Raw genomic sequence first — 18,675 nt, forward strand, 5'->3', positions numbered from 1 at the left:
GCTTGGGAGAGAATGCATAATCACACATTTTTTAGTGCTTAAGGCAAGTATGTCTGGTGTAGCAAAGCACTAATAATGCCATCATTTCTTCTTTTCCCTCCTGCTCTCGACCCCCACTCCCAAACTCCATACTTTCTAAGTTCTGAAAACGTAATCGTTCTTTACACTACACTGCAGTTGCATTCAATGGCTTTTGCTGACTTAAACTAAATTTCAGATGTAAAACTGAATCTCTGCAAATGGAGAGCGGAGGAAAAGTGGCCATCTTTTTTCTCAAGGTTAGACAGTAACTCTGAGCGTAATAAGCTACCATGACTGATGTCTTCCTTTCATTATGCTATCTGGAACCAAGAATTGGCTTTCCAAAATCTTGGGGAAAAGATCCCAAACTTTTACAATTGAGAAAAAAAATATGAATCTTAAGGGGAAGCTTGTACGCGTGACCAGAGATTTTCTAATGAGGTCATCTGTCATGACAGCTGGAGTGATTAACACTAGATTAGAAGAATTATCTACTTGACAGATGCAGACGGGAAATGGCAACCACTCCAGTATTCTTGTCTGGAGAATCCCTCTGACAGAGGAGCCTGGTGGGCTACAGTCCATGGGGTCATAGAGAGCTGGACACGACTGAGCACACGCTCGGCAAACACTTGGAATCAACTTATACTGGGCGCTGTGCTGAGCACGGGCAAGTCAACAGGGACCAGAACTAACCTGGCTTTTGTCCTGCAAGGGTGAGGTAATTGTGACAGACTGAGGCCACACATTTCAATAATTAAGCAAGGCTAAAGACATCATTGTAACAACAACAACAAAAAGGTATTTTATAAGCAGGCTGGTGGTCTTAGACAATTTGAATCATGAAAATAAGTTGTTTTTTTTTTTTATCATATGAAGTCAACTACGTGAGCCTAGGGGGCTTCCCTGGAGGCTCAGATGGTAAAGAATCCACCTGCAATGCAGGAGACCTGAGTTCGATCCCTGGGTTGGGAAGATCCCATGGAGAAGGGAATGGCTACCCGCTCCAGTATTCTTGTCTGTAAAATTCCATGGACAGAGGAAGCTGGAGGGCTACAGTCCATGGGGTCGCAAAGAGTCAGACAAGACTGGGTGACTAACATTTCACAACCTGAGCCCAGAGTGGGGAACTGCATCCTTTCTGATAAGAGGGTAGATGCCAATTCATCTTCCTCTGTTTAACAGCAAAATACTCCCATCTCTAATCTTGTTGCAGAGATCAGACTCAGAATAGGAATTTAACATATACATCTCAGTGGATCTCAATGATAAATATATTAGAAAAACGAAACAACAACCCGAAGCAGATTTAAATCCTTAAGCACCTGGCTTTCACAAACACTGTATTGCTAATGAGTGCAGCTATTTTTCCAAAGGACTGTCAGCTGTTTGTTTGGAAACCATGGATATTTACCATACTATCTTCCAATTGGAGCGGAGCATTTTAAAAATAATGCTCTCTTTTTGCACCAGTTTTGTTCTTTTGATCTCTCTTCTCACAGCTCTGCCCTATTGTAAAGCTCTACTTAGGGGTGGAAAGAATGAGTGATTGTCTCCGTTTTGAGCCAGTGGGAATGTTATTCTATTGTCAGCTTCAGCATCCCCACTGAGCAAGGTATGACCTACAACGTCTTCCCGGATTCTCTGCCTTTTCTTCTTTGACTAATGGAAACAAAGCTTTTCCCAAGGATTCCAAATCAAGCCCCCAATCGAAGTCTTAATTGGCAACACAAAGCACAACCCCTGGGTGCTGGACAATTTCCAAAGGGGATTTTGTTCTTCAGTACTAGGCTGAAAAAACACGAGAAAAGAGAACAAACATATACCTATCCAGACGCCACAGACACCCCAGTTCGTTTAATTTAGAACTCTGATTACAGAAAAATTCTAACACGATTGTACATGTATTTTAAATGGCTTGGAGGTTGTTTTACTCCTAACAGTCAGAATGCCCAGCTTGCTTCTGTTTTCAAAACTCTCTCCTCAGGAGAGACCTATAGGAACTTTATCACAGAGTAACTGTTAACACGCCACTGTTTGGGTTTCCAACTTCCAGATGGATGAGAATTCACATCCAAGGAAGCCCATATAAGGCAAAGAAACAAAATAACTGAATCACTACACCCTATGCTGAAAACCAAGAGTCTCAGACAATCTAGAAAACTGCGTATTTCTAGTTGACTACTAAACAACAGCTTATCAAATGACTATGACTGATCATTTTGTAAATTGAAAAGTCTACAGAGGACTAAGAATATTTGTAGGAGGAAGGTCATTGTCTAAATGCTAATATACAGGGATTTCCCAGTGGTCCAGTGGTTAAGACTTCACCTTCCAGCGCAGGGGTGCAGGTTCAGTCCCCGGTCTGGGAACTAAGATCCCACATGTCCCATGGCCAAAAAGCCAGAACATAAACAACCCAAGCAATGTTGTAACAAGTTCAATAAAGATTTAAAACTGGCTGATATTAAAAAAAAAATCTTTCCAAAGTGCTAATACGCACATATATATAAATGCATGCTTAGTTGCTCAGCTGTTGCTCAGTGATCCTTTGGACGGTAGCCCATCAGGCTCCTCTGTCCATGGGATTTCCCAGGTAAGAATACTGGAGCAAGTAGCCATTTCCTTCTCCAGGGGATCTTGCCGACCCAGGAACTGAACCTGAGTCTCCTGCGTTGCTGGTGGATTCTTTACCCGCTGAGCCACTGGGGCAGCCCGTATCAAATATGATGGTTACTAATTATCCTCCCCTCCTTCTTTCCTTCCAAGACAATATTGCTGAGGATGAGCTCTGTCCGTGAGCGCCTTCATACCTGGAGGAGCAGAGGACCCAGGCCTCTCTCACAGCACAGGCCGGGGTCCTGACCTGGGGGTTCAGGGCCTGCAGCCCCTTATCAGTGGGCAGGTCTGTCTCTCAGAGATCAAGCTGCCGGCATCTCTGCTCAGCCACCCTCACCCCTGCCTGCTGCTCTTGTCGGCACTCTCGGGGCTTCTCGGAACATCTCCGTTTCTAACGAGCATCATCCACCCAAGGGCACACAACAGGGATGGTTTCCAAAGAGTAATTATATGGAGCACTTTTTTTTATAAGGAGATGCAAGCGCTGACCTGGAAATTTTTGTAAGAACCAGCCCATCACAATGAAAAGAGCGTGAGCTCTGGTGCCAGACAGACCTGGGTTTGAGCCCATGTTCTCTCCACTCACTTGATCCCAGACCAGTTACTTCTCTTCTCTGAGCCTCAGTTTACCCATTGGCAAAACAGGGATAATAATATGTACCTTGGAAGGCTGTTTTGAGGATTGGTGACAGTGGCATTAAAAGCTTGGTGCTTTGCAGGCTTTTATACTATCGTCAAAAATGATTTCTGCCGTCATCATTGATTTAAAGAGGAGCTGAAATGCCACTGTGCCTCTTTGTCTCTGTGAAAAAGTAGACAGTATATTAAAAAGGAGAGACATCACTTTGCTGACTTTGACCACAGTCAAAGCTATGGCTTTTCTAGTAGTCATGTATGGATGTGAGAGGCGGACCACAGAGAAAGCGAGCACCAAAGAACTGATGCTTTCAAACTGTGATGCTGGAGAAGACTCTTGAGCATCCCTTGGACTGCAAGGGGATCGCACCACTCAGTCCTAAAGGAAATCAACTCTGAATATTCATTGGAAGGACTGATCCTGAAGCTGAAGCTCTAATACTTTGGCCAACTGATGCGAAGAGCCAACTCACTGAAAAATACCCTGATGCTGGGAAAGATTAAGGGCAAGAGGAGAAGGGGGTGACAGAGGATGAGATGGTGGGATGGTATTACTGACTCAATGGACATGAGTTTGAGCAAGTTCCGGAAGATAGCAGAAGACAGAGAAGCCTGATGTGCTGCAGTCCACGGGGTTGCAAAGAGCTGGACGTGACTGAGTGACTGAACAAAAACAAATCAATTAGATTCTGCAGCAGAGTACTAGTTACTCTGGATCAAACACGGAGGCTTCTACAAAAACAGAGTGCAGGAATACTTGACATAAGCTCTCAGGAAATGAACTGCAAGCTAGAAATTCTATCTGCATTTCAAATTTTACTTTTATCATGTTTTGCTCCAAAAAATTTTTTTATGTTACTTAAACTCCAAATCCATAAAGAGATATCAATTATAAAAGCGAATTTTCAAGAATAAAGACAAAGCAGCTCATTTTTCATTAACTATTTGCTACCTTAAAAAGTCAACCTTGAAATTAAACAACCCACTCTTAAACAGCCATGGGTTAAAGAAGAAATCACAAGAGAATTTAGAAAATATCTGGAGACAAATGAAAACAAACAAAACAGATTCCGAAATGCGTGGGATGCAGAGAGCAGTACTAATAGAGAAGTTTATAGCTATGAAAACACAGAAAGATCTCAAATCAACAAATTAACTTTATTTCTACTTCTCAAGGAAGTAGGAAAAAACAACAATAAATAAAACCAAAAGTTAGCAGATGGAAAGTAAAAATAAAGATTATAGCAGAGATAAACAAAATAGAGAAAAGAAAAACAACAGAAAAAAATCAAGAAACCAAGAGTTGATTTTTTTGAAAGACCAATGAAAGTGCTAACTCCTCCATTAAACTAGGAAAAAAAGAGAAGACTGAAATAACTAAAATTAGAAACAAAAGAGAATATTACAACTGATATCACAGAAATGAAAAGGATTATGAGACTGCTATGAATAAGCAATGCCTTCGAACTGTGCTGCTGGAGAAGACTCTTGAGAGTCCCTTGGACGGCAAGGAGATCAAACTAGTCGATCCTAAAGGAAATCAACCCTGAATATTCATTAGAAGGACTGATGCTGAAGCTGAAGCTCCAATACCTTGGCCAATACTTTCTTCTGATGTGAAGAGCTGACTCATTGGAAAAGACCCTGATGCTGGGAAAGACTGAAAGCAGAAGGAGAGGAAGGTGGCAACAAACGAGATGGTGGGATGGTATTACCAGTGCAACGGACATGAGTTTGAGCAAACTCCGGGAGACAGCAAAGGACAGGGAATGCTGGCGTGCTGCATGCAGGGGGTCGAAAGAGTAGGACCTGAACGAGCAAGTGAGCAACAGCTACCAAACTGAATTTATCAGCACATTCAAAGGATTACACACCATGAGCAAGTGGGTATTCCACCTGGAATGCAAGGACCGTGCAATATAAGAAAATTAATACAATACACCCCATTAACAGAAGGAGACAAAAATCACACCATCATCTCGACTGATGCAGAAAAAGCACTTGACAAAACTGAACACCCTTCATAATAAAAACACTCAGCCAAACGGGAAGAGAAGAAAACTACCTCGACATAGCAAAAGTCCGCAAGTGACAATGAGAAGCCACAGTGAGTGTCACACTCAACGGTGAAAGACTGAAGGTGTTTCCTCTAACGCCAGGAATAAGGCAAGGACACTCCCTCTCGTCACTACTATTGAACATAGTACTGGAAGTTCAAGCCAGAGCAATTAGACATGAAAAAGAAGTAAAAGGCATCCAAAGTTGGAAAAAAGAAAGTAAAATTATCTCTCTTTGCAGAAGACATGGTTTTACGTGTAGAAAACCCTAAAGATTCCACAAAAAACTGTTACAACTGATAAACAATTTCACTAAAGTTACTGAATACAAAAAAACAAAACACAAAAATCACTTCCATTTCTATCCACTAACAATGACCAATCTGAAAAGGAAATTAACAACCCCATTTATGATAGCATCAAAAAGGACAAAGTGCTTAGGAATAAACTTAACCAAGAAGTTAAAAGACTTATAGACAGAAAACTATTAAACATTGCTGAAAAAAATCGAAGAATATACAAAGCAATGGTAAGTCATCCTCTGTGGGATTAGAAGACTTAATATGTTAAAATGTCCATGGGTGATGGTGAAGTCACTCAGTCCTGTCCGACTCTTTGCGACCCCATAGACTGTAGCCTCCCAGGCTCCTCTGTCCATGGGATTTTCCAGGCAATAGTACTGGAGTGGATTGCCATTTCCTTCTCCAGGGGATCTTCCCAACCCAGGGCTCGAACCCAGGTCTCCCACATTGTAGACAGGCGCTTTAACGTCTGAGCCACCAGGGAAGTCAAAATGTCCATACTACCCAAAATGATTTATAGATTCAATGCAATCCCTATCAAAATACCAATGGCATCGTTTGTAGAAAAAAATTCTAAAATTCATATGAAATCCCAAGGGATCCAAATAGCCAAAACAATCTTGAAAAAGGAGAACAAAACTGGAGGACTCACATTTCCTGATTTCAAAACATACTACAAAGTAACAGTAATCAAGACAGCGCAGTACTGGAATAAAGATAGATGTTGTCATTGTTTTAGTTGCTAAATCATGTCAGACGTTTGTGACCCCCAACGGACTGTAGACCACCAAGCTCCTCAAATGTAAAATGGTGCAATCATTAAGGAAAACATTATGACGTTTCTCACAAAGTTAAAAATTGAATTATTAAGTTGGTGCAGACATAATTGCAGTCTCAGACTGTGAATTTTACATCATTACAACATGTCTTTATTAAACAAAATAGGAACCAGTGCCATCAACGCATTTTTGCCAATGAGAAATAAGTTTGTTTATTCCTGCCGTGTAAAAATCCATGCTTTGGGATTTGAGGAACTCTTGGAAAGCATTTTCTGCCTCCTGCTGGTTGTGGAAGTGTTTTCCCTGCAAAAAGTTGTTGAAATGCTTGAAGAAGTGGTAGTCAGTTGGTGAGAGGTCAGGTGAATATGGCAGATGAGGCAAAACTTTGTAGACCATTTTGTTCAACTTCTGGAGCACTGGTTGTGTAACGTGTGGTTGGGCATTGCCGTGGGAAAGAATTGGACCCATTCTTTGGACTGATGCCGGCGGCAGCCACGGCAGTCTTCGGTGCATCTCATGGATTTGCTGAGCAGAGTTCTCAGATGCAATGGTTTCACCAGGACTCAGAAAGTTGTAGTGGATCAGACGGGCAGCAGACCACCAAACAGTGACTGTGACGTTTTTTTTGGTGCAGGTTTGGTTTTGGGAAGTGTTTGGAGTTTCTTCTCGCTTCAGCCACCGAGCTGGTCATTGCCCGTTGTTGTATAAAATCTACTTTTCATTGCATGTCACAATCTGAGAAATGGTCTGCTGTTGTGGAGAAGAGAAGACAACATTTCAAAATGATGATTTTTTTTTGACTTTTGGACAGCTCATGAGGCACTCACTTATAGAGCTTTTTCACCTTTCCAATTTGCCAAATGACTGGAGAATGGTCGACTTTGAGTTCTTGGGCAACTTCTCATGTAGTTTTAAAAGGATCAGCCTAGACGATCCTCTCAACTGGTTATTGTCAGCTTCTGACGGCCAGTCACTGCGCCCCTCATCTTCAAAACTCTCGTCTCCTTTGCGAAACTTCTTGAACCACCACCGCACCGTATATTTGTTAGCAGTTCCCGGGCCAAATGCGGTGCTGATGTTGTGAGTTGTCTCCACTACTTTGTGACCCATTTTGAACTCGAATAAGAAAACTGCTTGAATTTGCTTTTTGTCTAATATCATTTCCCTAGTCTAAAATAAAATAAACATCAAGTAATAAGTCATTAGCAAAAAACATAAAGCAAGAAATGCTCATTAAAATAATATATAACACAGCCACATTTATTTAAGAATGTATTCCCATATCAAATGGCCAAGTTCAGCAATGCAAAACTGCAATTACTTTTGTACCAACCTAACACCAAATGATTTAACAATCCACTTTGGGATGTATACCCCCCAAAATTTCAAAGCAGGATCTCAAAGAGATCATCTGTACACCTACATTCACTGCAACATTATTCCAATAGCCAAGAGGTGGAAGCAACCCAAATGTCCATCGACATGAATGGATGAAGGAAAGGTGGTATATATATGCACAACAGAATGTTATGCAGCCTTAAAAAAGAAGGAAATCCTGTCACAAGCTGCAATGTGAATGAACTTTGAGGATATTATGTTAAGTGAAATAAGTCAGCCACAAAAGGATGGATACTGTGTGATCCCACTCATACGGAACATCTGATGTTGTCAAAATCATAGAAACAGAAAGGAAAAGCATGATCACCAATGGTTCTGGGGAGGACTTACTGTTTAAGAGGTACAGTTTCAGTTTGGCAACATGAAAAAGTTCTGGAGATCTGCAGTAAAACAACGAGAATATCCTTGATGCTACTGAACTGAACACTGAAAATAGCTAAGGTGGTAAATTTAATGTGATGTGCTTTTTGTTGTTGTTGTTTTTCCACAATGAAAAAATAAATAAAGGAAGAAATGGTAACAGATGGCAACCTGAAACTTAAAAAAAAGAACTGTCAGCCTTACAACATCCAGATGAATAAAAGACAGTCTGTATCTATTGCTGCCGGTTAGGATCCAGAAGGTCATTTCATGTTGATTATAAATAAGTGATTCAAGTAAGTAATAAAGGGGTATGAAAGGAGGCCAAGAATTTCATTTTTAAAAGCCCTGCAAAATCAATTTTCTCAGAATTCACAAACAATAAGTACACAGAGCTCTATCTGATGAAGCACCATGCAAATCTGCTCAATGAAGAGTCTCTGTAGAAGCACTATGTATCTAAAAGATATGAAGGGACTGCTACATTTTCACTGAGTCACAGTGTGGCCTCCAATCTACTCTCATCGACCCACGGGTACCCCAGCGCACAGCAGGGTGCACTTACCCTGAACCCCCAGCACCCATGGAGCAGGCAGCATTCTGATGAACGCTACAAGTTCTCAGAACAAGCTCATGAGGTACCATTGCAGAAGAATTTCTTTAAGACTTTCTGTGCCATATGACCAACAGGTGTTTTGTTTTTTAGGGCATAAAAATTTGGAAAAGTAGGCTGGCATATAAAATCTATAATTTTAATATGACACGTGTGAAACTGTAAAAAAGTTAAGAGCAACCTTCGCGCTATCTGACAAACATCAACAGCTGAAACTCCACTGTTAAGTGCCATCCAAATTTTACTGACAAAAATTTAAGCTCGGTACAGCAATCTGAATTTTGCTATATTCCAAGCCCTTGGGACCTGCGAACAGCATATTCATTTTTTGTATAGGTTATACTCCCACTTTTTTTTTTAAAATTAAAAGTGAAGTTTAAGCAGTAACACAAAATGGTACACTGTGGCTTTAGTGAATGAGATTTCAGACTCTGATTATATCTGAAAAAAAAAAAAAAGCAGAATAATAAATCAACATGGTTTCTGTTTTGGCAACACACCAAATATTGTGCTTTCACAAGCTTTAACTCAAAGGAGAAATATTCAAGTGTCATACAAAAGACTAATGCTTATTTCAGCATTTGAGTTGCCACAGCTTTCATCGAAGGCGCCTCTTGCCTACCTTTTGGCTGTGGCAGGCACAGCGGTTTCTCTCCTGGCCCCTGGGGGCGCTGGCAGGGAGCCACTGGGTTTCTTTGGTACCACAGTGCCGTTGTTGACGGTGGTTCTTAAAGGCAAGGTCTGCACCAGTGGTCTTGCTGGAAGACAAGCAGAAAAGGCAATTAGAACCTTTCCCTTTTCAAGGGAACTTTACAGGACTTAAGGTAACGTAGAAAGAGAAAGGGTGTCTGTTTCAAAATGCTAGCAGAGTCGATAAAGGTAGAAAGACAACTCTGAAAAAACAAACCCAGCCACTCAGAAGGGACCACTCAGGAGGGACCTACGTGTAACCTGTAAAACTGCAAAACTTCTAGATGAAAACACAGGAGAAAAATCTGTGTGACCTTGAGTTTGCTGATGAGTTTTTAGATATAACACCAAAAGCACATCCATGAGAGAAGAATAATTAACAGCTTAGGCCTCATTAAAATGAAAAAAAAAAATTTTTGCTCTATGAAAGACATCATTAAGAGGATGAAAAGACAATTCCTAGACCGAGGAAAATATCTGCCAGTCACATATCTGATGATATTGTATACAGAACAGGAAAAGAACTCCTAAAATTCAACAGAAAGAAAATGAATAGCCCAATTAAAAAAAATGGGCAAAAGATCTGAACAGACACCTCACCAAAGAATATATACAGATGGCAAATAAGCATATGAAAAGATGCTCAACATCTTTTGTCATTAGGGAAACGCAAATGAAGACAATAATGAGATATGTCTATTCCACCTATCAGGAGGGCCAAAGTCCAGGACACAGACAACGTATCAACTGCTGGCCAGGAGGCAGAGCAACAGGAGCTCTTCTTCAGAGCCGGTGGGAATGCAAAATGGGGCAGCCCACTTTGGAAGACAGTCTGGCAGCTTCTCACCAAACTAAGGCTTATAAACTTTACCACTGTGGTTGTTGCTTAGTTGCTAAGCCGTGTCTGACTCTTTTGCCACCCCATGGGCTGCAGCCCACCTGGCTCCTCTGTCCATGAGACTTCCCAGGCAAGAATACTGGACTGGGTTTGTCATTTCCTTCTCCAGGGGATCTTCCTGACCCAGGGATCGAACCCATGTCTCCTGCATTGGCAGGCGGATTCTTTGCCACTGAGCCACCTGGGAAGCCCCAAACTTTACCATAGGATCCAATAATTGTTCTGGACACTAAGCATTTACCCAACTGATTTGAAAACTTATGCCTACACAAAACCTGCATTTAATATTTGTTGCTGTTTAGTTGATAAGTTGTGTCCAGCTCTTTGTGATCCCATGGACTGCAGCATGCCAGGCTTCCCAGTCCTTCACTATCTCCTGGAGTTTGCTCAAACTCATGTCCATTGAGTCGCTGATGCCATAAAGCTGTCAAAACTGGAAGCAACCAAGAAGTCCTTCAGTGAGTGAGGGGCAAACAAACTGTGGTCAATGCAGGCAACGGAACAGGATTCAGTGACAACAGGAATGAACCAATCCACGCAACCGTGGATGAATCTTAAATCCAAATTGCCAAGTGAAAGGAGCCAGTCTGAGAGGCTATACACTTTATAAAAAGTTAAACTATAGGGACAGAAAGCAGATCAGAGGTTGCCAGAGACTGGAGATGCTATGACTAGGTGAAGCACAGAGGTTCTTCGGGGTGGCAAGGCTCTTCTGTATGATATTGTAATGGTGGACGTATGACACTACACAGCTGTCAAAACCCACAGATCCTTTTATTATTTTATTAAGAGTGAGCCCTAATATGTGCAAGTAACGTTCAATTAGGAGATGGGGGAACCCCATGATGGAATGCAGCTTATGACAAAAGAATCTACCCAACAGTGTTAGAAATACACAGTACAACCTCACGGAAGGGTGTGGAGAGGAAAGGGGCCAACAGAGGGATTTTGGAAATGAGTAGAGACTAGAAGACTACAAAAGGAACTGCACGTAAGTACTGTATTCTAATAACAGCTGGCAAACTTGTTTCCCATGGGGCCATGGTTAACAGTTCTGAAACCACAATGTGTGAACACGAGAACTGGACAACTGGTAGATGCCCCAGAGGATGGTGGGAACCAGCTTCTGGCTATTGGAGAGGAAGATGACAGACCAGCAAGGGGGAGGGCTAGAATGAACCAGGAGGAATGGAGCGGAGGAGGAGGCAGCAGTGTGAACTCACGTCTAGCTTAACAAAGACAGAGACACACAGGTCCATGATAATAGGTAAGCCTGCATAGACATCTATTTCCTAGCTCTGCCTGCTGAGAGACCCAGGGCCCACGCCTTGGTTTCTGATCCCACTCTACAACAAAAGGAATCAGGGACCCTTGGGGAAAAGCCGGAAACTAGGGCTGGGACAGGGAATATCCAATATGAGCCTGGAGCATCTTATGACACCAGAAAGTAAGGAAGTGCTCACAAAACCCACACTGATGGGGGGCGGGGGCAAGGCAAAGGGACACAGGAACCAATGGGAAGAGCCAAAGTTGGAACACTCCGTGCCACAGAATAAATAATGTAGTACCGGATTATACCCCAAACTATCAAATAAATATCCACAGGTTCACACTGACACAAATACATGATGGAATAAACACACGAGGAGGGCACACCCCCAGGCAGAATAGTTCCAAATAATTTATGTGGATACTTTGTCCTTCAGGTAGTGGGGCATATTCTCTGCCCCTTAAGTGTGGCCTGTGCACACTGGCTTCCTCCTAAGCCATGCAGTGCGGAGGTGTGACAAGGAGGAGAACCCTGAGAATTGCACCTCAGCCAGGTAATCGAGGTGAACGTCAACACCGGACGCGCCCCTGGCAGATGCGATGAGAGCACCACTGTGTCTCTGCGGTCCTTCTCCCTACACCCGCCCAGAGGCTAATGGGGAAAAAAGGCATCAGATAAACCCAAATTGAAGGACAGTACTCTGCACAACTGTCAACGCCAAACAAGAGCGAGGAAAATCTGAGAAACTGTCAGTCCAGGGGAGCCTAAGAAGGCGCTATGACTAAATATAATCCCAGATGGGATCCCGAGACCAAATCAGGACATAAGGGATAAACTAAGGAAATCTGGACGCGGCATGCCCTTGATTGATAATAATGTATTAGTACCGTTCCATCAGTTGTGACAAACATCCTAATGTCAAAAATTAACAACAGGTGAAACTGGGTGCAGGGGATGCAGGAACTCTGGTCTGTTTGCAACTTTTCTGTAAATCTAAAACTGTTCTAAAATTAAAAGTTTATTTTAAGGTACTAGCAGAATTTATTTTGTTCATCCCCAAGTTAAATCTGCCTCAGAGTAGGCCCTTAAAAATACTACCAATGACAAAACTGCCTAGAGTGCCAAAATTTCAATACACTGAAACTTTTCCGTCGTCCCTAAAGCTGAGGGCTGGCCCACCTTCTTCTTTTTTTTTTTTTAATTGTGAAAGAGTGTTTAAAGAGCACAGTCAGACCCCTCCGGCCACAGCAGGACACCCTTCTCCACCCCCTCCAAGCTCTCTCCCCTCATTCTCTGAGTACCTGCTCCAGCCAGGGGCCCTTGCCCAGGGCTTGGAGCGAATATTCCTCAAGGAAAACACCACAGCTCCAAAACAGAGATGCTAAACCTTCCCTCACACACACAGTCTGCTCCCATGCTGATGACCACTCTCTGCCAGGACAGAACCTTCTCCAGAAGAAACACCATCCATGCCTCATCTCCCCCTCCTCTCTCTACTTCACCTACCATTTCAGTCTCCATTTTGTCGGTCTTTTTTAACAATAGATGTACTACTGTGCTGGCGGTGTCTTCCCTGAGATTCACGTTTACCCAGAACCTCAGAATGTGACCTTTTTAGGAAATAGGATCTTTGAGGCCCTGCTGCTGCTGCTGCTTATCTCTCAGTTCTTTCTGATTCTTTTGTGACCCCCTGGACTGTAGCCCGCCAGGCTCCTCTGTCCGTGGGATTCTCCAGGCAAGAGTACTGGAGCGGGTTGCCATTTCCTATTCCAGGGGATCTTCCCAACCCAGGGATCAAACCACATCTCCTGTACCACACACAGATTCTTCACCACTCGTGCCACCTGGGAAACCCCAATGTAATTGGTTAAGGTGAGGTCACACTGGATTTGGGTGGGCCCTAAATCCCATGGCTCATGTCCTTATAAGAAGCCCACGTGTATATATGTACATTCAATGGACTACTACTCAGTCATAAAAAAGAATGAAATCATGCCATCTGCAGCACCATGGACGGACCTGGAGATGATCATACGCAGTGAAGTAAGTCAGACAGAGGAAGACAAGTGCCATGTGATACCACTTAGATGAGGACTCTAAAACATGAGACACATGAGCTTATCTTCAAAGCAGAGCCAGGCCTACAGACATTGAGAACAGCCTTGTGGTTGCCAAAGGGTAGGCAGAGGGATGCAACGGGAGCTTGGGGTGAGCAGATGCGAGCCATTAGGTATAGAATGGATAAGCAACAAGGTCCTCCTGCGTAGCACAGGAGACTATATTCAATATTCTGTGACAAACCATGATGAAAAAAATATCTATATATGAAAAAGAAAGCATATATAAAGAACTGAATCGCTTTGCTGTACAGCAGAGATTAAGACAACACTGTAAATCAGCTATAGTTCAATAAGATCAATTAGGGGGAAAACAAAGAAGCCGATGTGAAGGTGCAGAAGGAAGGGGCTCGCTGCGTGAGACGGAGGCAGAGACTGGAGTGACGCGCCCTCTAGCCGAGGATGGCAGCAGCCACGGAAGGCGGGAACCGTGCATGGACCAGGCTCCCCCTCGGAGGTTCCAGGAGGAACAACTCTGCCAGCACCCTGAGGTCAGCACAGCGATACTCACTGCAGACATCTGGTCTCAGAGCTGTCAGGGATTCCATTTCTGTTTGTAGCCATTCGCTACAGAGGCCCGAGGGAGTGACCGCAGCACACGTATCAGTGTGCTGGGCGTCTGACTTTCATTCCGCTGTCACCATCTCTCTGCAGAGGCTCTCCCAGCGCAACCCCTAAAGCCGAGGGCTGGTCTCCCACTGCATTCGGCAGCTCTGTCCCGGCAAATCTCCTTTAAAACCCCTTGTCCTAATCCTAACATCCCTCACGGATGGTCTCTAACGGCTCCTCACAGCCCGCTGCACACGTGACAGGTCAGCAGAACCAACCAAAATGCAAAAGCTGAAACCATGCTGGCAGCTCCGAGTGCCAGACATCAGACAGAGTAGCAACAGCTTAAAACGCGTTGTCTCATCCAGTGGGGATGACGCGTCTGGTCCGGCTCCACTGCGTACGCAGGCCTGGAGGAGGGAGGAGAGGACACTGTCCATGCGCCTCCGGGCCGCTCTCCATCATTTTACTCTTTTATAATCTCAGGGATCAGCGCTCATTCTTCACCAGATTTTTTTTTTCTCTCTTTCTTTTTTAAATTATGAAAGTATGACCATACATTTATAGGAGACTTGGAATACAGAACAAAGTTACATACAGTTTCATTATGAAAGTGAAAGTCACTCAGTTGTGTTCAACTCTTTGTGACCCCTTGGACAGCAGGGAGATCAAACCATTCAAGCCTAAAGGAAATCCACCCTGAATATTCATTGGAAGGACTGAAGCTGAAACTCCACTTGCTGTGAAGAGCTGACTCACTGGAAAAGACCCCGATGCTGGGAAAGACTGAGGGCAGGAGGAGAAGGGGGCGACTGAGGATGAAATGGTTGGATGGCATCACTGACTCAATGAACATGAGTTTGCGCAAACTCCAGGAGACGGTGAAGCTCAAGGAAGCCTGGCGTGCTGCGGTCCATGGGGTCACAGAGAGTCCGACATGACTGAGCAACTGAACACCAACAGCAGACGTGAAAATCACCATGAACTGATTCAACATAACTAAGATTTACACAATTTTCACACAACAGTAAAATACAAATTCTATTCAAGTTCCCACAGACTATAAACTAGGAGACCCTGGAACATATCCAGGGACATAAAACACGGTGCAAAAACCTCTTGGTCTAAAGGCACTGAAATCACAGAGTCTGTTCTCTTCTCACTGTCCCCACCCCATCTTCTTTCTCCCACCAGATGCCCAGGCTCGCCACTATCTGGGCGCCCTCCCTCTACCTACAACAAGCAAACCCACCTCACTCCCACCACCTAGCTTGTTTCTGTGAAGCAGAATCCCATGGAGTTAAAATGCAGCTCGCTGGGCCCCGTTCAAGGTCTGCGGCGGGGCCTGTGACCCTGCATTTCTAACCAGTCTCCAGCTGGTGCTGCTGCTGCTGCTCTGGGGACCGCACTGAGCATTGCTGGTCTGTGCCAACCTCCAGCTGGGGAGGGCCTCTCCTTGCCAGCCCGGCCTTCCCTGGTGGCCCCGGCTCAATGCACACCAGTCTCTATCTCGTAATTTAGTGCTTGATTACGGGCTGCTGTTTCAGGCAGGCTAGTCTCATTTACACCAGGTTAGAGAGGGTGAATCCCATGGACAGAGGAGCCTGGAAGGCTGCAGTCCATGGGGTGAGAAGAGTCAGACACGACTGAGCGACTTCACTTTCACTTTTCACTTTCATGCTTTGGAGAAGGAAATGGCAACCCACTCCATTGTTCTTGCCTGGAGAATCCCCGGGACAGGGGAGCCTGGTGGGCTGCCATCTATGGGGTCACACAGAGTCGGACGTGACTGAAGTGACTTAGCAGCAGCAGAGAGGGTGAGACATTCGTGCTGGGAGGGGGCGCCACCTAGATCCCGCTCTGTGTGCTTGGGAAGTGGGCTGGACTCCACAACGAGCCCCATCACGTGCCCATGGGGCCACGGGCTGGCAGGTAACTGGACGCTAAGAGCAGAGATGGTGCTGGGGGAGGAGCAGCTACACCCAGGGGGCGGGGCCACAGCCCACCTGGGGACCCGGCTGGAAGGAGTCAGGGGTACAGCCTCTGACCTCACTCTCCCTCCCTGCAGACCCCACTGGGGATATTGCTGCTCAAACCTCACTGGAGCCAAGGGCGAGAGGCTGAAAGGTATGGTCCGTACAAACCACCCCTGGGGGCAGAGAGCTGGCTGGAGGAGGGTAAAGGACGTGGCGGGGCTGATGGATGATGGCTGGCCCCTTGCTCCTCTCCAGCATCTAAGCCAGGACCTGCCTCCCACACACTTACGTGCCCGCCAAGCCAGGCTGGGTGCCCCCGGGGCCGCCATGGCCCCTGCTTTGTGCCACCTTCATGCATCTAGTCCCATCCACCCCATCACCCGCAGGCTCCACGAAGGCAGCATCTGCTACGATGCTGACACGGAAGGTGTTGCACGTGCATCTGTTGATCAGACTGCACTAAATTTCAAAAACAAAGATCCCGCTTCCAAGAAAAGGACTCGTGTGGCCCTTTCGGACTCTTTTTTGGCTGTGACACAAGGCATGCGGGATCCCTAGTTCCCTGACCAGGGATCAAACCTACACCCCCTGCAGCGGAAGGGCAGCATTTCAACCACTAGACTGCCAAGGAGATCCCCTCCGAGTCACTGTTTTTAATTTTTCCTTGAGTCATAATTTCAAAATTCAGTCTCATAATAATTGAGTACTGTTCTTCTCCCCTAAAAGGAGATGGGATTTTTAAAAGCCCATAAAAAGAACATCAATTGCATGCAGCAGGCCTTCTCAGAGGGCATAATAAACCTCACACATTAAACTATAATAGGGTAGCATCAAAAGCAAACAGAATTGTTAAAGCTGTAATGAGAAATCATAAAAGAAAAATAGCAGCTATGGAGAGGAAAGGGGCTTCCCTGGTGGCTCAGATGGTAAAGAATCTGCCTGCAATGCAGGAGACTGGGTTTGATCCCTGGGTCGGGAAGATCCCCTGGAGAAGGAAATGGCAACCCACTCTGGTACTCTGGCCAAGAGAATTTCATGGACAGAGGTCCCCGATGGGCTACAGTCCAAAGGGTCATAAAGAGTCAGACATGACTAAGCGACTTATGTTTTTTAGTGTGTATGTGTGTGTAGAGAAGGGGGAAAGAAAGAAGGAGAAGAAATGGTGGTCACTGCTGGAGTGACAAGAGGTTGCAAAGAGTCCCACTTTGACAAGATCCAATCACTGCTACCTCCCTATCAATACTGTGCTCGGCCTGTGTCACCACTGACTTCTTGAACAGCATCACAACTACACCAATATGTTTGCTAAATGCTTATTTTGCACAGAACATCTCATGAGATTTCTTTCATGTCTTCATATCTAAACATGATTAGCCACTCAAGGAAAAACTGTTGCTGCCATAAAGAAAAGTTTTGAAGAAAAGTGTATTTCCCAGTGTCCAATCTGAACAGGTACCAGCCTGGATGATGAGAATGGCAGGACACAAGAACAGCTATAATGAGTCATTTTCAGACAACCGATTTTAAAAACTGCAGAAGAGAAATACTACCAGGGAAGGAAGATTCAAACACAATTTCTAGCTCATCGGACGTTAAGACAAATGGATCACTGGCTTCGACATGACACTGAGATATGAGACATCCTTCCGGTTCAGGGAAGCTTTTTTAAAACTAATTATTTCCAGGTGATGCAGTGGTAAGGCCTCCACCTGCCAGTGCAGGAGACGCGAGAGACCTCGGTTCGATCTCTGGGTTGGAAAGAGCCCCTGGAGCAGGAAATGACAACGCTCTCCAGTATTCTGGCCTGGGGAATCCCATGGACAGAGGAGCCTGGTGGGCTGCAGCCCTCGGGACTGCCAAGAGTCAGACGTGACTGAGCACGTGCACACGCATGCATTCAACTGCTTTTAGGGGCAAAACATAGACAAACAGTCCCTTGGCTGCACTCAGATGATGAAATGCTCTAGTTTGGATACCAAGGTGCAACCTAGTATCCTGAATGCTGTGTGAGAAGAACTAAATGCAGGATTTCAGTTACAATCAAAGCTGCCCGAGGCGGACGAAGGTCCAGTGAATGTCCTCTCTGTATCCTGCACACACAGGCAGGGGGTGAGGAAGACCCCAGACAGTTTTCATCGCCCAAACAGTCACTCTTTTACTGGTGCCCAGGTTGAGTGGAGGGAGGGGAGGACAGAAGGAGATAAGGTCTGGGAGACGGGGGCCTGGGCATGAGGTCCAGAGTGTCCTAAATTGGCAGTGTGACTGCAGGCAAGACCCCCTGGGACCTGCTTCCCTAGTCCATACGGTAAAGACTTCATAAAATGCTCGAAGGGTAGCTCTTCCTGCTCTGAAATCTAGGACCCTGATTCCTACATTAGAGTGAGAAGAGT

At 44.8% G+C, this 18,675-nt stretch overlaps 1 protein-coding gene across 6 annotated transcripts in view; it reads right to left on the reverse strand.

Moving 5' to 3' along the window:
* EML1 (EMAP like 1) overlaps positions 1-18,675 on the reverse strand; it is a 192,701-nt gene that overhangs the window by 56,716 nt on the left and 117,310 nt on the right. For all 6 annotated transcript variants that reach the window (XM_040256958.1, XM_040256957.1, XM_040256956.1 and 3 more), the window contains exon 3: positions 9,408-9,543. In XM_040256958.1, coding sequence (XP_040112892.1) covers positions 9,408-9,543 — 136 coding nt within the window. The remainder of the gene's footprint in view (positions 1-9,407; positions 9,544-18,675) is intronic.

This window comes from Oryx dammah, unplaced genomic scaffold (genome assembly GCF_014754425.2).
Source record: "Oryx dammah isolate SB20612 unplaced genomic scaffold, SCBI_Odam_1.1 HiC_scaffold_16, whole genome shotgun sequence".
Lineage (NCBI taxonomy): Eukaryota > Metazoa > Chordata > Mammalia > Artiodactyla > Bovidae > Oryx > Oryx dammah.